Consider the following 23,908-nt stretch of genomic DNA (forward strand, 5'->3'; position numbering starts at 1 on the left):
CATATGTTAACTGTAAATATAAAATCTGCTCTTTAAATTATTAAAGCAAAGAAACTGCCTTGTGAAACTTCTGTCTTGTTTACTGCAGCTCAGGTTTTGGGACTCTTCACTCTTTTTTTCTCCCCTGTAATCTGTTATGAAAGCCTAGGGAAAAACCTTTATTTCCACATCAAGAAATGTTTAAAGGATTAAATCAAAATTCTGCATGGTCTCCTCCCACACCACACAGTGCTGACCTGCCTTTTCATTTGCCAGGCTGCGAATCCTCTGAGGTCTGAACCTCACCCATTAGGAAGAGCCAGCCCAACCTACTAATCCTTTGGGTTTTTTCTTTCCAAGTGGATCCACAATTTGGACTTCACACAGCTATTTGCTGATGAGAAACTAATAATGGAGTGAGGTGTCTCTTTGCTCTAATTTTGAGGAATTGTTTCCACCACCACAACTCAGCATCAATAATCAACAATATTTCTTTTGAAGCTTGCATTTCCCCAAAGCACCAAGCCTATACTTAGGGTTGTCCTATTATTTGTCCTGCTGATTTGTTTTAGGTTTTCCTCTGCCTTATTCCAAGCTGGCTTTTGTCTTTTTGAACTGACCCCACTCCCACACAAACACTTCCTAAATAATGAATAGCCTTTTAATTGACTTTATTTGGGAAGCATTTTAGGCATGGAAACTCTCTAACTTCACTTTGGTGATCTATAAATTAATGCCTCCACTCTTTAAATAAGTGACAAAAAATAGAATTTTACAGCAATTTAAAGCAGAGAAAAAAAATCCACATTTTAAAAATAGAATAATAACTTTGCTGCCCTATACTTTGCTCTCAGCCATGGCACCCAGAAAACCACATACTCAAATATAACACAAAGGATGCTCCAATACATTCACCCAGCACAGGGCTCTGTCCAGGTGCTACATGCAGGGAGAGGAATCTCAAAGGAATTGTGTACCAGAGTTACCATTTTTGAGACTACTAATCAAACACACAAGGGGGGAAAAATTTTGTCATTGCACCTCTAGCAGCCAAGCTCACCTATTCAATTAGTAGTTGTTTTTTCACCTTTTCCTAGAGCACCACACCCGGGCATGACTTTTTGCATTTCCCCTCCCAGAGTCCCAGAATGGTCAGGCTGGAAGGGTCAGTGGCACCTTGTCCAACATCCCTGCTCAAGCAGGGTCATCCCAGAGCACAGGATTGTGTCCAGATGGTTCTGGAATATCACCTGGGGGAGACTCCACAGCTTCTCTGGGCAATCTGCTCCAGTCACGGTCACCTGCACAGTAATGAAGTTCTTCCTCTTGTTGATGTGGAAATCTGTATTTATCAGTTTGTGCCCATTGCCTCATCTCCTGCTGCTGAACACCACTGGGAAGAGCCTGGTCCATCCTCTCGGCACCCCCAGTTTTTGGCAGTAAAGACACAAAAGGGGACGAATTCTGTCATCTCACTTCTAGCAGCCAAACTCACCTATTCAAAGAATGTTTCTCAACATTATTATTTTTTGTTTTCCTTCTTTCCCCTCAGCTGCACACCGGGCATCACTTCACAAAATCACATCGTCAGTTAGGTTGGAAAAAACCTCTAAGAGTCCAACCTATGAGTGAACACCATCATGCCCACTAGACATGCTGTGATTTTGTGGAGCAGGGAGCAGAGGGCGCTGGTTTGGAACGTGTGGAGCACAAACGCAGAATGACCCGAGCCGCCCTCAGCCCCTTCCCCTCAGCGAGCCCCGCCCTCGCTGAAGCCCCGCCCCCACGGCCCCGCCCCCACAAGCCCCGCCCCCACAATCCTCGGCCCCGCCCCTTCCCGGCGCAGCACCGCCGGCCGCCGGCAGGGGGCGCTCTCCGCTCACACGGGACACCCGGCGGGGCCTTTCGAGAAACTTCCGGAAGCGGCGGGGCGGAAGTGACGGCGCGCGCTGCGGCGCTTCCTGTTTGCGGCCGCTGCCGTTTGTCCCGGCGGGAGCCGCGGGAGGGGAGCGGCGGCCACGCTGAGGAGTCACCGGCGGGTGAGTACGGGAAACGCGGGCTCGTGGCCGGCTGGCCGCGGCCGTGCGGGAGGCAGGGACAGCGGAGAGCGGGCGCTTGGCTGGGCCGCGGTGCTCGGCAGCGGCGTCCCTGGTACCGGGGCCTCGCGGCGCGGCCGGCGCAGGCCCCGCAGTGCTGGAACGGCCCTGGGTGACGAGGGGGCTCTGCCTGGCCTCGGCGGGGCTCGGGGAGGGAGCTCAGGGCTCCCTCTGGAATCGGAGCGGGGCAAATCCCAAGACGTTCGGTCCCAGCTCGCACTGCCGCCTGTTCGCCGCAAGGCAGCAAAAAAATTCCGGATTTCCATTCCTTGCTCACAGTGATGCCCGTTTCCAGACGGCGAGGGCGAACCTCGCTTCGCTAAACAGGCCTTGTGTTTAAAGTGCTTTTTATCGCAGGGCACTGCCTTGGCGCTTTGTGAGCTTTATTGTGTGCTCTTTTTCTCCGTTGTCTGCAACTCCCTGAAAGGAGATTGTAATGAGCTGCGGGCCGGACTCTTCTGCCCTGCCTGACGTGAGAGGCACAGAGGAAATGAAATGGCTTTAAGTTGAGACAGGGGAGATTCAGATTAGATAATGTAAAAACCAGCTCACATTTAGGGTGGTCAGGCATTGGAATAGGTCACCGAGGGAGGTGGTGGAGTCACCATCCTTGGAGGTGTTTAAGGATGTGATTTAGTGGTTCAGGGACACAGTGTTGGGGGGAGGTTGGACTGGATGATCTCAGAGGCTTTTTCCACCCTTGATGATCCTAAGCCAAAGGCGCAGTTTTTCTCCCCGCTGGAAGCAGTTTGTTACGTTCTGCTCAGGGTTTGTTTCTGGGGGTAGGGGCAGGAGGGAGGTTTGTTGTGGGTGAGGTCGGCAGAGGTCGGGCGTTTTGAGCTCGCTGTTGCCAGGTTCCGAGCCGAGTTGAAAACTGACACTGCCAGGTAAGGAACAGTGTTTGTCGCCTGTATTTGCTGTGCTTCGGAGGGGGCAGCGGGCTGGGTTTCCAGCCCGCGTTCCTGTTTGCACCAGCACTTTGTGTTTTGTTGCTGTCGGAGCTCTCCTTGGCTGCTGAAAACATGTGCTGTGGCCTTCAGCCACGCTAACAAAGGTTAAGTTAGCAATGGTTCAAAATACTGAATAAGTCTGTTCTAAAATGTGAAAACAGTAAACTGCTACTTATTTAGACACAGTAACAGGAAAGCTGTGTTTATAACAGCGCTAATGTGCAAATGGTCAGGCTTGTGAGGTTTAATAGTCAGTGATTAAATCCAAGAGATTTTAGGGTGTGAAGTGTAAAAACTGATAAGAACAAGGTGTTGATACAAAGGGAACAACTGGGGTGAAGCAAGGCTCTGCCTCTCCAGTCCTGCAGCAGAGGTTGCAGTCACTGCTGCTTGCTGACCTTAATTTTTGTTTACTCTTTAGAGATCCTTGTACTCCAGTTAGGGATTTTATGTTCAGCTGGTGATCAAGAGCCTGGTAGTTAAAATACCACTTAGTTTGATGGATTATGCTGTCAGAGAAGATTTGTTTGGACCAATGAGTAAATGTATTTACTGATCTTGTCTCTGTGATTACTTTTTTTTTAATTGCAAACAATCAAAATTTTAACTATTGCACAATACTGTCTAACTTTGTATACTCCCTTGGCTCCTGTGATGATTTCTCAGTGGAGAATAAGAGTGTGTTGAAAATGTACATTAGATTAGTATTAAATTTTCTTAAATAATCTTTGATGGAGGAGAAATTTAGATTGCTACTTTTAGTGGCAGCACTGTTTAGACTGCAATACTACTAATAATGTCTCCATCTGTAAACTGCAGAGTTCCTCTTGTCAATCAGACTTGTCTTTATAGTACTTGTGCTTTCAAACTACAGCAGATTCTCACCCAAACAGCTTCTCTCTCTGGTATTTTCTCTGTCCTTCCCAGATCGATGTAGTTGGCTGATTTATCTTGGCTGGCCTTGGGAAGAAGACACGCAGGGCTTTACTGTTGTGTGATAGTGAAGTTTTATTTAGAGGGCTGGTGTGTTTTGTTACTTTTTTTTTTTAATAGATAAATACATTTCTTTACTAATGGATAAAAGAAAGAATACAGTCAGAAGTTTGGGAGTGTATGTGGGAACAGGGGACAACTTAGGTTAACTCATCACCTCAAGTAGGATGTAGGAGTTCCTAACAATACACGGACTGTCCTGAGGAAACAAATTGAGGTTTTTGGTTTGTTCTGTCTGTGTGCCGAGCTCTTTGGCGCAGTGAGGTTTGTGAGCTGAGCTGGCGTGGGACGAGGGCAGTGGTCGCTGTGCCCGGTGGTCGCTGTGCCCGGTGGTCGCTGTGCCCGGTGGTCGCTGTGCCCGGTGGTCGCTGTGCCCAGTGGCTGCTGTGCCCCCCGCAGTTGTGGCCCGGAGCGGGCGGCGCTGGCAGCGCTGCTCGGGCGCAGCCCCCGTGCGAGCGGGGCCGCTCTGCCCCGGCCGGGCTGGGGCTGCGAGCCCTGCGCTGCCCTCGCACACTGCCAGGAGCACAGCGCAGCTGCTTCACGTGGAGTGATGCTCTGAAAGGAGTTCCTGGATGTAATTTTCAATTTAGCTGCGTGAGGTTTATGTTTAAGCACTGTGCTCCTTAAGTAGGAAGTGCTCCATTTCTCTAATAGCATTTGTAAAGAACTTCTCAGTTGTGTCCTGGAAACATTTTCTGTCAAAGCTTTTTCTTTGTCTTATTCAAGCAATGGAGGGATTAGTGAGAAATTATTGAGCTTTGTCAAAACTTGCTGGATCTTGCATATGATGATTGTTTCTTTCAGGATAGATTTAGAATAAAACTGTTGTTGGGGGTATTAGTAGGTTTAAATAATATTTTCTTTTGAATGAAATACATTTGAATGGATGGTAGATTTCCCTTACTTTAGACTTAATGAAATAATTCTGCATTATTTATTTAACTGTTAGGGAAGAAATAATTCATGCATATGCATTTCACTCCTACAGTTACTAGCTGTAGGTTTTATGTTTTCTATTCTGAATACAGAAATCCCACTGATACTAGTGAGGACTCAGTACTTATCAAAGATCTTAAAGGCCATATAGTAAGTCTCAAGCCATTCATAGCTACATTGCTGCCAGTTTTATTCAAACTTTAATTTTTCTGATTGGACATTTTTTTCTGTCTTAAAATGTAGTCCAAGTCTGTGACAGCCTGTCAACACTCTGAAAAAGAACTCGTTCTTCACTTTAATTAAGCTTTTTTTTTGGCTTAAATTAAGTTATCATGACTTCAAAAACACTTCAGGGGGAATGTGTAGAAACTTGAAACTATTTTCTTTTCCCTAAAGGATCATCTGATTGCATGTGGTTATTTTCCTAAGACTTTCTGGGCCTTATCTTTCAGTTGAGGCTGTAATTGTTTTTAATTACTTAATCATACACAGATCATATATTTTTTAAAATAAGATACGAATTTTACTTTGTATAAAATAGCCTTTTATGGTTAGTTTTAGGAGAGTGACATTGTTCCAGATATTTGTGACACAATTCCAAATTTGGACACCTGAGTTGTCATGTTTTGGAAAAATGCTCCTTTGCTTTAAGGAAAGATCATAAATAAGTCCCCCTTTATCAGAGATCAGATGGATAAGCAGGAGAGTCTCAGCCAAGGGAGTGAGGGTGGCCTGTTGACTGATCTACATCCTTTCCTGTTTTTTGTTAGCCAGCTTACATTTCTTTCACAGATGAAGATTGTGGATTTCTTCTGTTTCCATTTTTGGTTGGTTCACTCTTTTTTAATGGTTTCTTACTTGTTGCCCTCTGCAGGTTTTCCATGTGCCAGGCAGCAATACAGACCAAGTGCTGTAATTCATGCCAGAGTTGTGTCTTGCTGCCCTTGGGGAGGAGAGGAGGGGACAGGCTTCTTTGTAACTTCCTGCCTTAAGGGGTGAGGGTGTCCTGTGCAGGTGTCTCTTGTTTGGCTGTGGTGGAGTTTTGTTGTTCTGGCTTTTCTGCAACGGAACATGAACTGTAAGGTAAAGCAGCCAGCCCAGCTGCCTTCTCCCTGTATGAACTGGTATAATAATAACTGTATCCAAATCCACTCTGCTGTCTGACATACAAGCAGGATGTTTACTGTAAACATGAGATTAAACTAAGCTTTTTGGAATGTTCATTTTATTAAATTCATCTTCTGGGGATGCCGAGGGAGTATTAAAATAATGAGCATAAACATGGCTATTTAAGTACATTTTATTAATTTTAATTATATGGCAAATTTACATTTTTCCATGAAACAATAAATTTCAGGAGCCTGAGAAGCTAAAGTGTGACAGGTTTTCTGAGCTTAGGTAAGTAAAAGCTAAAAGTATTGAAGCTGTTAATATGCTTTAGTCTGCACCGTGCATGTGTAAGCAGGAGGAAAAATTAATGCTAGTGCCTTGTTGTCAGGTTTATTAAACACAAACCTTACACAGATTTTCTTGCTCTGTGTTCTTGCACTCATAACTTTGTTCCTTAGCATTCCTACAATTAGAAAAATTTCCTAGTAAACTGTGGGAGTTTTTGTGTTAGCACAGTGGATTTTTGTGAGTTTAAAGTGAGCTAGGTTTCTGAGCAGGGTGTTTGTTTCTGCAGAGCTGCCAGCAGGATGCAATCCTTAGGTGGGTCCATGGAAAGCAGGCAGGTGCTGGGTGGCTGTGGGATGTGCAGAGGATGTTGATGACTGCCTGCTCTGTGAACTGTGTGAATCAGGAGTTGGGAACTCCATCCTGCTCTCCAGGTGTCTGCTGTATTCTAAGCTCGAGCTATTCTGGCTTCTCAGAGGACTCTCAGTGCTGCCTGTTGCTTCATGGCCAGAAATAGATAACTTTTTCTGACTAAGCTGACTGCAAAGGTCGCATGCCCCTTGCTGTCTGAATTCCCTCCTGGCTGCTCTAAAGAATGTCTTGTTTGGATGCTTTCCTCCATTCCGTATTTAGTTAGGGGTGCTGCTTTGTCATCTCTGCTGCTTGGTTGTCTCATTACTTGCTCTTCTCTGTTATCTGATCTTACAGAAGTTTAGAGCTCTCTTCTGTGATACTTGTTGTGCTTTTTGTGTAGCTGAGGACTGTGCTGCAAAGAGTTGATGAGCCAGGTTTTGGGTAACTCAGGCTGAGTGCTGGGCTGAGCTGTACGAGCAGGGCCTGAGCCTGGTCATGTGCCCCTGTCACCTGCCTCGAGTCTGTAGTTCAGGGCCACTGCTCCCTAAGCCAGAACAAAGCTGCCTTCTCCTGTGATGATTGAGAAATCTATAAACTATGGGAACCTTTGGTTCACATAAACATTGGCCTGTTTGATTTTCATGCCCCAAAGAAGGAGTTGGAGTAGCTGATAGCACACTGTAAACATAGCGTGGTTCCCAGCTCAAGGAACTGCAGATTTTTGTGAGCAGACATGAAGACCATGAAACATTTCCTTTCAGCTGGTTTTTTTTTTTTCTTTTTTCTTTTTTTTCTTTTTGCTTGTCTTCTGAAATTTTAAAGATTTTCTGTGGATGGAGGCAGGAAATTAGCTAATGTGGGCTGGCTTCTTCCTGGCTTTAGAAAAAAAACTCTCGAGTGCCTAATTAATGAACCTTGCTTGTATATTTGGAGACAAATTGTTTGACAGGCTGGGTTTTTGGAGAAGATTTTTGTCATGTCATTTTGGTTAGGACAGTGTGTCTTGCAGGGAGGTATATGGTTTGCATCTTTGAAACATCTAGACATTTTCACCATGCGCATTTCTACTAGCCTTGAAAGTACTGATCAATTTTATTTAAATTGGCCATCTTCTATTTTCTAAGTTAGTCATCATCCATATTCTCCTTTATTATAAGCTGATAGTTGCTGTTTTCTTGAGTGAATATTTTAAATAATTCTGTCCTGAAAACATTGCAGATAGAGGTCTTTTCTAGTTTGTTGGATTTTTTGGGGGTGTGTGTAGTTTTTTGGTCAGTCTTACTGGCTGTTGAGGGGCTAAATATTGGCTGACTTTTTTTTCTTAAACTGGACAAAAAACGCTGCAGATGAATATTTTTCTTGTAAATATTTTTAAAACTTTTTCATATGCAAAAAAAGTTCAATGATAACTAAAATTTCAGCAGTACAGTTTATGCTTTATGATAACTAGCAGATAGAAACAACAGTATATTACAGATGAATTTGTTCTGTCACCTGACTTTGGTGACACTTTGATTAGGAGGAGGAAAACATTAAGAGTTTGTTTTCTTTAGAAAGTTTCTGGCTTGTTTTAATTCCAGACTTTATAGTAGTGGCAAGTAAAAACTGAGCAACTCACTAAAGACAGAATATGCAATCCTCAGACATTCCTTTGAAACAAATAATTTTTCTGTCTTGAAGGAGTTGCTTTTTGGGGTTACAGTCATCTGTTAAGAGGTGGTCTTGTTGATTCAGCTTTGTTTTTATGTCCCAACTTCAGGCTTCTTTTATCTAGGATATATGGTGTTTGTATTGGGTCTGAACTTAACAGCTCTGCAGCTTTTAAACAAGCAGGAAGGTTTAAAAAAAATAACTGTGTTGGGGTCAATATGACTACCTGTGTGCACAGAATTACCTAGGAAAAGTTCTACATCTAAGTTGCTTTCCCTACATGATTTTTCTAGTTAGAAACTGGAGTTTTAAATTTTCCCTCTAAGATAGGTATCAGAATTGAGAGGAGAGGTAATGAAAGTCTTGTATGTAAGAAAAGGAGACTCTGTAAAGAACACTTACTGTTACCATATGATACTCCTGTCTTGTGGCTTCTTGCTGTTTGCTTACTAGTTTTAGGCTGTTATCTCTTGTTAGGAGGGACTCTGATCTCTAGCCTTAAGCTTGACTCATGCTGGGTTCCCCCCTTCTGATTTCCTTTTGTAAATGACAGGTTCCATGTATGCTGTTGCTCATAAGGCTGGCTATGGGATTTGATAACCTACTTAACTCATACTGACTCTGCTCCTCACCTCTGTGTTCACAGAGTTGTTCTCATTGTTGTGCAGGAAATAGCCAAACCAGAGAGGCCAGCTGCTAGCAAATATCCTGGGATATTTTTGGTAATCTGTGGGCTTACATATTGAACCTTGCCATTAGTAGATTATTATTGGCATTCTTCATTTTAATGCATGTCCCCAACTTCCTTTGGTGTTGGTTGCAGTATTAACTATACCCTTATGGTTTTTTTGAGGTGGAGATTTCTTCAAAGGGCTCTTTACTTGCTGCACTTTAATTTTGTGTTTGTGGGACTGTATGGTTAAGTAGATTGCTAAAACCACCCAAGTTTTAAACACGTGTGTCCTCCAATACATTTGCTTCTGTAAGTAGTTTGGAGAGGGGAGGAAACATGGCAAGGTATCTCTTAAACTGGGTTTGCCATTTGAGGAAATGTATGTGTAACCACAACCCATAATTAAAGTTAATTAAGCTTTAACCTACAGCAGGAACATATTTTCAAGGTGCACCAATTTGTTTTAAAAGGAAATCTTTTTTCAGTGTTTATATCCCAGGATGTTGGAAGATTAATGTAAAATAAATAAGTACAATAAACTGGTTACAGACTGTTTTGCTAAACTACATCATACTTGGTTCTTTCAGCATTTATGGGAAAGAAAAGGAAACTGAGACTTTGCCTGGGCTAAAATGAAAAACACTGAATGATTTAGGGAGGAAAGCTTATTTCAATGAATTTTTGTTCTTGATGCACGAGATAAGAAAATGTGGCTTAATTCTTTGCTGTATTGTTGTGTTCTGAGTATATTTGGGTGACTTTCTCTGCAGCAAGTTGATAACTACTGGAAAAGGTCACTGTTTCCCTGTTCATTAAACTTGGAAACAAACCAGCAGTGGTAGGATGGAAAGGGGATTGAAAGTTTTGCCAAAATGGAGACTTTTTACAGTAGTGCAGAGAAAGGCAGTATTGCATGAAGACACTAAACATTCTTGAAACTTTTTAGAAAGGTTCTTTCATCTTAGTGGTCATTTAGTTGGAGTAATGGTCAATGTAGCTGTTCCTTGTAATTACTCTATTGTTAACAAGAAACTGTCAGTATTTAAATTGCTTTTTTTAACTTCTGGGTTTCTCAGGACTCTTGTGGTAGCTATGCTAACAAACACAAAGTTCCTCTGCACTTAAGTTGGTTGGTTACCTTGCACTTGGAGCAATCTTGCCTGGTTTTGTGCTTCTCTTGATAAACGTAAAGGAGGCAAATGGTATTCAGTGGCTTTGGCAACATGCACGTTTTTAGTCGAAGTCTGAGTACAAGAAAGGCTTTAAAGTTTTAAATTTCCAAGACCTGCACATACATTGCATATCCGAAGGGAGCATCTCAGTGGAAGTAATTTTCTGAAGAACAGATGTGGAAGATGGGTCCCTTAAGATATGACAAGTGTCATAGATAACAGGTGAACTTTTGCATTCAAGTTATTAATATCTACCTCAAAACTGTGATCCAGATACCCTTCTTAAAATACTGATTAAATTGAGCTGATCAGTTTTAATTTGTTTTAGGAACTACTGTATATCTATCTATTTGCATAGTGTGTTTCAGTGAATTAAAGAACATACAAATCTGAGTTAAAGTAATTGCTTGACCTCTTGATCTAAAGGGTTTTTTTTGTTTGTTTTTGTTTGGGTTTTTTGGGGTTTTTTTGGGATTTGGAACATTTGAACTTTGTGTTTCTTCGATCAGGTTTGGTACAAAGCAATACCAGGCTCCTATGAAGTAGCAGTACTGGACAAGCTTCATTTACAAGTTGTTGTTGTTGTTACAGGACTTGAAAGACTCGACTGTTGTTACCAAGACAATTCCTGAAACATGGTGGATTACTATGAAGTTCTGGGAGTGCAGAAGCATGCCTCAGCAGAGGATATCAAAAAAGCGTGAGTGTCACTGGTGTAGATTTTGGAGAGTTTAAGGGACACATACAATTACATGGTTTTTGGATTCTCACCGTGGTCTTCCCATGTTTTTCTGCAAATTCCTGCACGTGCTGCTTTATGAACTCAAATGTTTGAACTGTGATCGTGGATGATTACAAAACACATCAACCTAAGTGCAAGCTTAGCTTTACCCTTCTAAATAAGAAGTTGTGAACACTGCTTACAATGTTTCTTTTGAGGATAGGAATTGTGTGCAGGTGTAGCTGTCAAAGAAGGCATTGATGTTAGGGTGTCACGGTGTATTCTTGGAGCTTTATCAGCTTTTAATGCACCACACCCTTCTTGATGCTTCCTTTGGTTGGCTGTAGTAATGAATGATTATAGGGCTCTAAGGAGAAGCCCACAGCAGAGATATTTTGTAATTGTGTTGCTTAGGTCTCACAGATGTTGGTCATCAGAAATGCACAGGAGGAATTTCAGAATAAGTAAAGAACCCCAAACCTACTTTCTAATTTAAAACATACCTGAGTAGATTGTTCTTTGTGTACCTGCAGGATCTGTTGCTTCCAAAATGATCTAGATGCATGATGCAAAGAATCAGGAATTTCTTACTTCAGTCCCTGACACTCTGTTTAACCTGACAACATTGTGTTTATCTGTATGGCATATTCCATTATTTCAGAGTAAAATATCTTTTGTTTTCCTTCCCCTCAGGTACCGTAAATTGGCATTAAAATGGCACCCTGATAAAAATCCAGACAATAAAGATGAGGCAGAACGGCAATTTAAGCAAGTAGCTGAGGCCTATGAAGTCCTGTCAGATGGTAGGTATTTTAAAAGAGCTCTTGAACTACCTGTCTCTGTTCTGGGGATTGAACTGGAAATGTTGATCTGTGGTCCTTTGAAGGGATATTGTAATTCTGGTTCACCATCCAACTTAACTACTTATTTTTCAAAAGAAAGAAAAGAGAGAAGCTTGCAGATATGACAGAATAAGCAGAAATTTTGAAATAAAAATTTCAGGATCTCCCTAAATATGTAGCCAAACTACTAGAAACTGAAATTCACTGTCTGCCAGAAATTTCTGTAGAGACTTCTGTGAATCCCAAGGTTAATTTTATCTTAGCAGGTGAGGCCAGTGTTACCATTAGTATATGGGTGTTGTGTTTATCCTCTACCAGCTCTGAAGTATCCATTGTTGGGCCTATGGCTGCTAGATTTAACAGTAAACTAGTCTTGACAAAGCCCAAGCATACTGTAAACCTTGCTGAAAATTTGGATTGTATTTGAATGAGTTCTGTAAATTCAGTCAACTGTGATACTAAAGATAGTGTTTGTTTTGAATTGTTCTGAAAGAGGTGTTTAGCCTGACCCATTTAGTGCAGGAATGCAGTTTACAGTTCACCCGTGTCTTTTTGCTTGAAGAGTATCATTAACTTTGCCAATGTTCTGACAAAAGCAGCCTGAATTATAACAAAGTGATTTAAGCTACTTTGATTATTTTCCTCTATAATTGACTGCAGCTGTCTATATGCTATTTCTGAAGTGTCCTTGGTTTCACCTGGGACAGTGAGCATGGGAAAGCTATATTTAAAGCACTAGCAGCATCTAGATTACCTTTCAGAGTTCAGCCTGATTTGATGAGCTTCGGTCTTGTACGCTGTATTTCTTTGCTTGGATTTGATGCTTAATTGACAAGGCAGAAAAAGAACTTGATTTATCATTGGTTCATTGCATACTTGTCTTTTAGAGTATTTGATCCTTCTTAAGCTAGTTTCTTTGAGCATAATAAAAATAGGATACTGCTGTGGTTGTTATACAGATCTCCAAGTTCTTTGGAAATAGTACACTGCTAGAATTTTAGAACATCTTCTAAAAGTGCTGCCAGTTTTTGGATCTAGGCCAAATCCTAAGCTACTGGTGTCTTAACAATCGTTTGTGCAGCAGGGATACCAGAATCCTGAGCCCAGTGGTTGAGAGGCAGTTCTGCAAACTTAATGGCATTTTCTGACACCATTACAGGCTTGAATTATGATGGATTTTTGGCACAAGAATAGTTTTGTAAGGGATTACATAAACAAAGAATACTGAAACTGGGTGATCATTGAACACGCTTCCCTCGTGGGAAACCTTGTGGTTTCAAAAATGGAACATTTTTCAAGATGAATTTTGGTTTCTGTGAGCCTTCAGGGCAGCCTTGCTGTTTCCTGCCTGTGACAGTTTATCTACCTTCTTGCTTTCTTCTTCATAATTTGATAGGTAGGTTAACCTCCTTTCTTTAAAAACTGCTTTCTAGAAAAGCAATACAGATAATGTATCAAGCTTTGGGGATTTGTCTACTTGTGAACCTACTGCAGGCTCCTATTATTTGAGAGGATAACCATTATATAAAACTTTAATTCCTGTTAGTCAGAAGTATTTTACTTTCCAGCATCTCTCTGAGGTAACTGCATGTTCTTTCATTGATGCTGTTTTAAAAACATCTTTCACTGATGAGATTCCACTGGGGAAAGCCTGATAATATTAAGAGACTAAAATCAAATGCCGTGATTGGTTTTTGACTGATACTTGCACACTAGTGCAAGCAAAGTGAACTGACTGTCTGCCTCTTTAAGGTCTTCAGGTTTCCTTCCAGTACCAAAGTGCCATCTGATCTTGTGCAGTAATGTAGAGTTCATTTTTTCTCTCCTTTCTCATGAATTCTCTAAGGCTGGTCTGCAGTGAAGTTAATAATCCCATGGCTTCTGAACTAATAGAGAGCAAGCAGTTTGAGTCACATCCTTCCATGGTGTTTTGGAACATCACTTCATTCTCCATTATTAAGCTAACAGAAGTGGTTATAATTAATTTTTGGGGTTTTGCAGTCACTCATATAAACACTGGTCTTCCGTTCTCATAACTCTCCCACAATGGGCTCAGTCTTGTGCAATTAAAGGAAAAGAGGCAATGTTCAAGGTTTGATAGTGGGACAGAAGGAAGGGAATGCTTCAGCACTGGAACTGTTCTCCAGAGAGCCTGTTGAATCTTCTCTCAGAAATTGATGTGATCACAGCTTCATTCAGGGCAAGATGTGACCAACTTCACTCTTAGACTTGTGTGGAGGAGCAGGTTGAAGTCCTTCACAAAACTGCCATATTCTTCTTAAAGGCAAACTTCTATGTGAAGTTTGTCCTTAAACCAAACTTTTTCTCATACATCAGGACATCTACAACCTAATGGTAGTAAATTTGAAATTCAGTAATGGTTCCTTCTGTACTAAATAGCTTTGACAGTCCTTGTTAAAGATGTCCAGCAGTTTTATGCCAGAGCTTCCTCAAATCAGCTTTGAGAAGATGCTTACCTGAGAATACCAGTTAAGTGCTTTTTATTTTTTCATGAAACCAACAAATGTGTTTACTGACATGATGTACAACTTCTCCTTGTAGCTAAAAAACGTGACATCTATGACAGATATGGAAAAGAAGGCCTAATAAATGGAGGTGGAGGTATGTTGACAAACAAGTTCTTTGCTTTCTGTAACTTTCTGTATTTTTTCTGTAGCTTTCCTTTCAAGACATGAATCTGGAAATGCTTGTACTGAGGCCTAAAATTCTTCTAAAAGTCTTTTGAAAACAGAGATTACAATTGTTTACAGTTTTTCTAGTTATTATAAAAGGTATTACTGTTATCTGAAAACAGAGAAACTGTTATAAAAAGTAATGAAGAAATGTGTGTACTTAAGTTGAATGATGTCTGAAAAGAGAGATTTTGGAAATGATTGATATTTTTAGATGATTCACATACCATATAGGCCTGAACTTTCTTGATAAGAATATGTGAAAGTAACTGAAATTTAATGACTTTTTTTTTTTTTTGTTAGGTGGAAATCATCATGATAATCCGTTTGATTTTGGATTTACATTCCGCAACCCAGATGATGTCTTCAGGGAGTTCTTTGGTGGAAGGGACCCCTTTTCATTTGACTTCTTTGGTAAGTGATCCCCTGGTTTCAGTTATGTGTATCTGAAGTCTGTCTAATACATTACTCTTACAAAACAAATGTAGCTAATGTTGTTGTATTAGAAATAGTTCTGAAAATGAGGCAAACAACTGGTATTTTGTATTATATTTGAAATCTTGTTTCATATCTGTTTCTTGATTAATTTTATAGTAGAGAGCAGATACGGCTTGCCAATTCATACTTTGTTGGAAGGCCTGGTTTACCAAACCATGAATGATATCTGCAATGTCTCTAAGTTGAAAGGAAATTATATTAAACAGAAAAAGTGCATATTGAAATTTCCTCTCAAGAATTTGAACTGGCTAACTTAGTCTTTTGGATTTCTCTCTTTTGATCTGTAAATAAATTTAAAAATAAGACTTTGAGAGCTTCTGAATTGGACAGCTTAACTATAACTGTTACACCCTAACTCTCAGTGTGAATTTGTGTCCTAGCAGGACTGATTTTCTTCTACCAGAATAGGAAAGTTGCATACATAATCTAAACACTCTCCCAAATTCATGTCACTTGTTTGCTTGAGGTGTGGAGCCCCTAGAGACTCAGATAAAACAGTTCTTGAGGCCTGAATTCTTAGTTTAGGAGCATTCATTAAAGGAAGCAGTATGTTATAAAAGTTGTCAAACTAATCTTTTTGCTCTCATGCTGAAGATCTTCTGGCTTGTGACATTGCTTGCTCTAGTGAAGGTCTTTTCAGAGGTGCTGGAGTTCTTATGCAATCTCTCTGTTTATGTTCAACTCAGCAAAATGCTGACCTATAAAGCAGAACAGATCCTCTGTTCAGTATTTACTGTGAGAAAGTTCCATACTGAAAACTGCAATAAGTGTACTTGAAAAACCAGACTTTCTTCCTGATCAGTGTCTAGATATTGATTTATCTCTGTAGTAATGTTTGTAAATGTTTTAATATTTTTTTAAAGTAATTATCTTTGGCAGCATTAAGGGGTAATTCAGCTCAGATTTTAATTATATCTTTCTCCGGTTTGCTATTTCAGGATCATGAGCTGTTAGGTGACTAATGAAGGATTGGGAAAGGGGTTGAAGTGCTAGAGGTTGAATGCAGTAGAATGCTAGTTGATGAATTAGATGAGTAGCTGGAGGAGGAATCTGGTAGAAGATAGGCAGCTGAATTGGGCAGTTGGATCCAGTGTGAAATCAGCTAAAAGTAGGAAGGGAAAGATTGGAGGAAGCATCTAGTGAAATACTGATGAGTGAAATGGTCTCTGAACTGGGTAGATGGAACTTCTTCACTGTCTGCAGTAGAATAAAAACTTTAGGAAGTACTAGACAAGGATTTCAGTTTAGATGAGTGATGTCAGCACTGGTTCCACTTCTGGTCTCCACAGTAAAAGAAAAGGTGCTACTGGATAGAGTCCAGTAAAAATTATCCACTAAGATAATTACAGGAGCTTCTCACATGAAGAACAGGTTGAGAGAATTGCTGGAATTCTTCAGTATAGAGAAGGCTCAGGGTGAATAGAGAAGGCTCAGGGTGAATAGAGAAGGCTCAGAGTGAGAGTTTCATCAGTACATTGAGAAGGGAGTGGAGGCATCAGAGGCAATGACCACAAATGGAACTCCATGAAGTTAAGGTAGCACCACTGTGAGGGCAAGTGTTGGAGCAGTTTGTCCAGAGAGGTTATGGAATCTCCATGTTTGGAGACAACCAGAAGGCATCTGGTGTGGTCCTGGAAATCCCACTGCAGTTGATCAGGGGATCCCCTGTTTGAGCAGGAGATTGGACTGGATGAATCTAGAGGTCCCTGTCAAACTCAGTTGTTTTGTGATTGTGTGGTAGGAAACCTGGAAAAATCTGAGCAAGATGTTGTGTAGGAAGCTAGTGTGGAGGAGCTGGGAGAGAGTGTTCAGTTCTTTTGTTTATTTTTTGATTGAAGATCTATTAAACAAAATAGTTGGTTCTCATCAAATATCTTTCTAGTAGATTGTATAGGTGAATTGTGCTGGCAACTAGTAGGGGTCTGGCATGTGTTCTGTTTGATTTTGCTTGTATTTACTTCAGCAACACCAGCAAAAGACTTAACTTGCTGTCTGAAAATGTTAGTATTCGTGATTAACCTGAAAGCCATTAAGTTTAATTCTACTGCTAAATAAATGATAGGCTTAAAGAAAGCTGTGGCCCTGCCTTTTGGGTTCCTTAGAAGGAAGGCTGTACAGCACAGAACTGTCCAGCTGATCAAATGGAGGTACCGCTGCTATAAATGTTTCCGTGGGGTACTGCAGCTGCAATAGCCCCTCCTGTAGAGGCAGTAATCCGTCTTGCCTTGGAGCACCAGTGGATTTAACAACATACCTCTGCACTAGTGTCCTAGAGAGACACACTCCCCCTGCTTAGCACCCAGATTTATTTATTTATTCAAAAGTAGGCTATCTCCTTCATGTATTGATCGCTGTCTTTGTCAGCTTGAAGATGAAGAATACTGAGCACAGGCTCTACTTCTTGCCAAGGTTCTGGCAGTGTCAGCAGTGTTATGTGCACTCTGATTAATGGAAACTAATTGTTCCTAAGCTGCCTCTCTACTTGATGTGGATAGTTGCAGAGTCAGTGACCAGAGGCCTAAAACCCTCAGTTAAGCTTTGGATTTTGAGCACAAGCTCTTGAAATTTTTCTGGTCAGAACGTTTCAAAGTGAACACTTCTTTCTTTAAGATGTTTAGGACATTCTCTAACATGGGTAATTGTGACTCCAAACAGGTTTTTTCCACAAATTTCTGTAAAAATTATTTGGATTGGTTTTTGCACATACATGAATGTTTCAACATAGTACAACATAAAAATGAGTGCTTTCAGCTGAATGTGGTGCATTTTATAATTCCAAAAGCAAGCAGTAGAATTTTGTATATAGCATGAATATTTGTATTGGTGAACTACAACCCTTGTAGGTTCTGCTGTGTTGAAACACTAGTGGAACAGTTCTGTCCTGGATAGTAAAGGGCTTTATCTTCTAAAAATGAGGAGTTTTCAACTTCTTGATGAGTTTTCTGTGGAACTGGTAACTTCTTAAGGAGCTACTCAGGTTATAATTGATATTCTAAACCAGTAAATAAGAACTGAGGTCATGTTTTCTAAAGATGTGTGCACTGGTGGAATCAAAGATGAAACTGAATAAATACTTTAAAACATTTGTACTTTTTATACAGTTTGAAGTGGCACATATTGAAGCCCACAGAATGCAGGTGGGACTCTCTATATCCTGATTGTCATTGAGTATGTAAAGAGCAGCATTCATATGCATAATTTCTGTAAATTTATGGATGTGAAGAATTTCTGAAATTGTGCTATGAATTGAGTCTGTTCAACTCTACTGAGCTATACTGCACTGCTTTTGCAGTTACAGAAAGTTTTTTTTATGGAGAGAGGCATCTTTATTCATCTGTAGAAAAGAGAAGAATGTATGAAGACTTCTGTGGCGATTTTTAAATTAAGGGTCCCTTCAGACTTTTCAAATGAAAATCTATAGTACTGTTGGAGACAACTCTGAACACTTCCAAAAGGAGCAAAGTTAATGTTATGTGCTGTGTGTCAGTTTATTTTCACTGTTTTTTTCAGCAAATTCTTTATAAAACTAGGGGTGCATGAAGGCAAGTACTTTTTAAAACTTGTTCTGATACAGTGCCAGATGCTTAACTCTTACTCTGAGATTTGTAGGCTTGCTTTTTGTGGCACATGGTTCCAGCAGAGCATGTATTCCTGGTGAGCTCTCCTAGGGATAGGTTTTGGTCTCTGACATACAGATGGATGGTGATCCTTGTGACAGGAAGAAAAGTTGGTACTTCCTGTGCAGCACTACACTTTGCATTGCTAAGTGCTGCCTTGGTATAGCAGTGTCTGGTGATCTGGTGTTCAGTCTGTCCCATGCACCTCTGGCTCTCTGACTGTTCTTTGACGTTGGAACTCCCTGTTTACTCTTAGTGTAGGGATTGGTTTCTCATGTCAGTATACTTAAACTTCCACACTTCAGCTGTATCCTACTCCGTTTATATGTGGTGCTTGCCTTGTTTTGGTTTGTATTCCTTGTGTTTTATTTCTATTTTACTTGTAAACTTTTCAAGGACCTTTTTTCTTCTATACTTAACCCCAGTTCACAGGAGGGAAGGTATCCCAATGCTACCCCTGGTAATGGAGTTGTATGATGAAAGACTGCTGCTTCAGGCTGAGGGACAGAATTAATGTGCTTTGGTGTAGGCTGGGCTGTGTTTCTGGGCTGTTAACAAATTGATTTGGTTTTGGTTTAGAGGCTTTTCAGATTCACTTCAAGAGTGGGCTCTGTGTTGGAAGGTGTTATCAGTGAGGAGTTACTGTGAAGGATGGAGTTGGTATAACAAGATCATAACATTACCCCACAGAACCTCCTTCAGGAGTTAATTATTTTCTTTTTAGACTTGAAGTTGCATACACATCCTAAACCATCTCAACTGTGTCCAGATGTATCAATGTTGCCCTAGTAATTTGTGTATGGGCTAGGAAATCCAACTCAGGGCCTACAGCAGATCAGTATCTTCCAGCAACAGTGTCTACAAGTAGACAGGATGGTTTAGGGAATTTCAAACTGCTTCCAGTGCCTGTGAGGAGCCAGGCTTTTCTCCTGGTAGAATGTGGTACTAATGTGACATGATAAATTGCTCCTGATGGATGCCCCCTCTAGACTCTGATGTCCCAAAAGAAATCTGTTTGTGGGATCTCTTTAAACACTGATTGTAGTCTTGACAGTTTTGCCATGGTTCCTAAACATTTTTGTTTTCTCAGTCTACATTTGGAGATGGTAATACATAAATGTCTTTAATGTTTTTTTAGATTGTGAAGTAGAATTCATGGTGTACTTTAATCTAATGCATGTAAACCCATAGGGATTCTGTGGAGTTTTCCCTTGAGAATTCTGGTTACCTGGTTTATGTGGTATTTCAAAATCTGTACTCTTGGAAATGAAAGGTAAAATGAAACTTAACACCTTTATATAGCTAGATAGATACAAATATTTGTCACAGAGAATTTCGGCTAGCTAACTATCTGGTATGTAGTTTGTTTCCATCAAAGGTCGGAATGACTTCAGATTGACTACTGTAGTATTGATTACATAAAAAGAAGCAGGACTGTTCTGGAAAAGTACAGTGAGTTACTTTTAGTATCCAGGCAAAAGAGTATTAACCTGACAAGAGAGAGGAAATTTTATGTGCAGTAATCATTGCAAGCTCTACATGATAGATGTTTTATGATGTTTTTCCTGAATGGGACAACTTCATCAAAGTATATGTCTCACGGACAGAAAGTTGTCTTGCTGTGCAGAAAATTCACATAAGAATCAGATCATGGCATGCTATCCCATTTCTGATAATTGATTGTTTACATGTTCTAATGCAAAATGTATTTGTTAGTAAAATGGGTAAAATGTTAGTGAAACTGCAAATGGAGGTAGCTTTCAGTTAAAGCTGTCTTGAACAGTAGTGTCTTTTTGGTAATTAATCTTTTTGTTGATGTAAATTTGCTGCTTTTGGTGCAATTTATGAAGTGCTCACAGATTTGCATGTGCATTCATTGCTGTGGTTTGAATGTGCAGTTTTATTTCATAACCACCAGTCTTAGATCATAATTATCCACTGAATGGTCCAAATCTCACTATGATTTTTTCAGAAATAACTTGATAGGTTTGAAGAGGGTTTTTGAAACGCAGAAATTGTCTCACCCAGATAGCATTATCACACAGGAGTGGGTAGTGCTGTGGCTCCATGGCCAAACTTATACATAGTTACCCCTGCTGAAGGGAGGAGGCCTTGTTCCAAATTCTCGTGTCTATCTTAAAACTTTAATCTTTGTCTGATATCCCATTAGATTGAGAAACTGCTTGGTAGCATACTAGCCAAAGTTTGTCCTGGGAATCCCAGTCCAGTTGAGGTTGTTAGTTCCCAAGAAAATGGTTTGATTTGGCTTTCTTGGACAGGTAGCTGGTTCAATTGGTCAGAGCCCCAATGCTGAACATCACCTAAGGAGAGCAGGTCATACAGAGGTAATGGAAGTTTTTAAGATGTGCCTGAACACTTGAGCATTCATTTGATAAGTATGAAATGCTGATTACTGCATTCCAGCATCTCTGTAATTACCATATGGATGGCATTTAAAGGTGATGTTTTAGGTCTCCTTTTCTAGAAAATAATGAATCACAAGATCTCTGCTATATATCATTAGAAGGACTCCCAAATGCTTCTTCTGTTAATTTATTAAATGATTGGGGCAAACATCTGTTTGACATGTAATTTATCAAAGTGAGCAATTATAAAGACCATGCTGAAACGTTAGGCAGGTGAAGCAACAGGGCTTGCAACAACATTTTAGTGTCCTCCCTGAGTAAGGGCCATCAGCCGTGTGCTTACTTTGTAAGGAAGAAAATATTTCCATGCAAAAATGCTTACAGATTTCTGTGGCGCCTCCAGTTCTGATGGGATGTTTTTTAGTGCCTGAATGCTCTCCAGAGCTGTAACATGAGGTTCTGTGTGTGTTTACTGCTAGTTTGCATCTTTGAAACTTCTTTTCAGGTAGGAGACAAAGTAGAAAACACCTACTCCAAGAATTCTGTTGTTATGTAGGTACTGTATCTGTATTTGTTCACACATGCATCTGGGACTCTCTTCTGGCAGGATGTATAAGGTCATTACAGGATGCTTGTGATACATAAAAGGATGGGGCAGGCAGCCTTTACTTACTGCAGCAGTAAGCAGTGGGTTTGGCTGTGCCCTTCCATAGGGGCTGCACAGTATCCTTTATCCTTTCTCCATTATCCTGTGTTGCAGTGTCCTAGTTTGGAGGACAGGTGTCTGCTAAGAAAGACAGGAGCCTGTCTTTGAAAATGGTGAATGTAAACCCCTTCCCTCCAAATTATTATAATTTTGAAATCAAGCGGCTCTCAGGCAAAGATATGGGAATTAGGAATAACAGTTCTTTACTAGGGAAATTACAGTAGTTTCACGAATACAAGCCGCACGGATTATAAGCCGCACCCCCGGTGCCTCGACAATGTTGCTGTCTTTGTCAATAGATAAGCCGCACCCCGAATATTAGCCGCACTTTCGTTCGTCGCGAGAATCCGTGCGCAGCTTTCACAAATTGGCCAATTAGTAACAGGATCGCGGCATAGCGGGGTTTACTGGCTCGGGGCGGGGCCAGGAAGGCTCGGCCCGCTCATGGTTGCCGACGGGGCCGGGTGGCCCAGCTCAGCGCCACGGCTCGGCGGGGCTGGCCGGGTGGTGCTGCCGCCGCCGCCGGGCTCGCTGGCCCCCCTCTCCCGTCAGCACCGCCCCGCTGCCGCGTTCGCTCGCCCAGCTGGCAGGGCTGCCGCTGCCGGGCTCGCCGCCCGCCCCGCTGCCGCTTTCGCTCGCCCCGCTGCCGCTTTCGCTCGCCGAGCGCCGCGCCTCGCGAGCGCCGCGCCCGCCCCGCCCCGCGCCGCTTTCGCGAGCGCCGCTTTCGCGAGCGCCGCTTTCGCTCACCCCGCCGGCAGGGCTGCCGCCGCCGCCACCAGGCTCGCCGGCCGCCCCCTCCCGTCTGCACCGCCGCCACGTTTCCTCGCCCTGACCGGCACTGCAGGCCCCCGCACCGCCGGGCTCCCCCACGCTGCTGGCCCCGATTCTGCTGGGCTTCCCCCGATGCCAGGCAGCCCCACCCGCCGGCCTTCCTGCTTCTGCCATGCTCCCCTGCACTGCTAGCCCCAGTTCTCCCGGGCTCCCCCGCCATGCTGGCCCGGGCTCTGCCGCCCTCCCTGCCCCGCCCTGCTGGCTCAGGCTCTGCCGCCCGCCCCCACACTGCTGGCCCCGCCTCTGCCAGGCTTTCCCACCTCTGCCGGGGCCGGCCGGGCTCCAGCTTGGCTTGGGGCTGCCGCGGGCTCTCACTTCCGTGTTGGCAGCTTTTAGAATTTTGTTAATAGATTAGCCGCCCCGGAATATTAGCCGCACTTCCGGGTTTCCACCAAAATTTTGGTCAAATTGGTGCGGCTTGTATTCGTGAAATTACTGTAAAATAAAAATACAATACTACAAAGAAACAAACTCCAAACCCTGACACAGTCAGAGTACAACCTGACACCCCGTCAGGCAGGGTGTTGGCAGCAGTCCCATTCCATGGTGGCTGCATCCTCCTGCAGTGACAGATGTGGCTCAGTTGGAGCAGTGCTCCTGTACAAGGTGCAGTTTCCCTCTAAAGGTCCAGTGGTGATGTGGAGAAATCTGGTTTTCCTCTGGAGTCCAGTGGAGAAGGGGCTCCCTTAGTGTCCCCCACACCTCTGTTTTATCTTGGTAAGAAATGTTGGGCTCTTCCCCCTGGCTGGAGCAACTCCCAATGGGATGCAGTAATTTTATCAGTCCCACAGTGGGACTCAATGGCCATTAGCAGAAAATGACTGGCTGGAGGAAGGATGGGTTGTGAAAAGATAAAGAACAATGCCCTACCTGGTTTCAATGGATGGCCCATTAGCAGAATATCTCCCAAGGAGATAAGGATCGCTGCCCTCACCCTCAACAGATGGTGATAGAATAGATAGCTTTTATCACACCCTGTATTGTAACCCAAGACATGCAGTGCCCCCTCCTGCCTCTGCAATAGGAGCACTCAGCTCAGGTGTTGGGCTTTGGCAGAGGCAGTGGTGAGGCTCTGGTGCTGGAGAATAAAGGAAAGAAGGTTCACTGCTTGGGGAGGTGGCTCAGTCAGTGGAGCCTGAGCAGTGGCCCTGCTTGCATGGGGTGATTCCCTTTGCACACTGTCCAAAGATTATCAACATCTCCGACTGGGACAGTACACACATGGGAGAGCATTTGCTGACAGCTCGCTGTTTATCTCAACACCTTTGGTTTTTGGACGTGAGTGATGGCATTGCAGTGGAATGTGCTCAACACTTGGTCAGTGATAGCATCCTTCGATGACTGGAAAAAGCTTCTTGTGCTGCCTTTGACCCGTGGGCACTTCTGCTGCTGCCTGCCTTGTAACCAACACAGTTGCTTTTACAGCTGCGCTGTGA

General features: G+C 42.2%; 1 protein-coding gene across 4 annotated transcripts in view; it reads left to right on the top strand.

Annotated features, from left to right (window-relative positions):
• Window positions 1-1,911: 1,911 nt before the first annotated feature.
• The window catches only part of DNAJB6 (DnaJ heat shock protein family (Hsp40) member B6), a 59,283-nt gene continuing 37,286 nt past the window's right edge, over window positions 1,912-23,908 (top strand). For all 4 annotated transcript variants that reach the window (XM_033079630.1, XM_033079715.1, XM_033079884.1 and 1 more), the window contains exons 1-5: window positions 1,912-2,018; window positions 10,790-10,898; window positions 11,613-11,722; window positions 14,324-14,383; window positions 14,758-14,868. In XM_033079630.1, the coding sequence (XP_032935521.1) occupies window positions 10,834-10,898; window positions 11,613-11,722; window positions 14,324-14,383; window positions 14,758-14,868 (346 nt within the window). In that variant the 5' untranslated portion in view covers window positions 1,912-2,018; window positions 10,790-10,833. The remainder of the gene's footprint in view (window positions 2,019-10,789; window positions 10,899-11,612; window positions 11,723-14,323; window positions 14,384-14,757; window positions 14,869-23,908) is intronic.

This window comes from Catharus ustulatus, chromosome 1 (assembly GCF_009819885.2).
Source record: "Catharus ustulatus isolate bCatUst1 chromosome 1, bCatUst1.pri.v2, whole genome shotgun sequence".
Classification (NCBI taxonomy): Eukaryota; Metazoa; Chordata; class Aves; order Passeriformes; family Turdidae; genus Catharus; species Catharus ustulatus.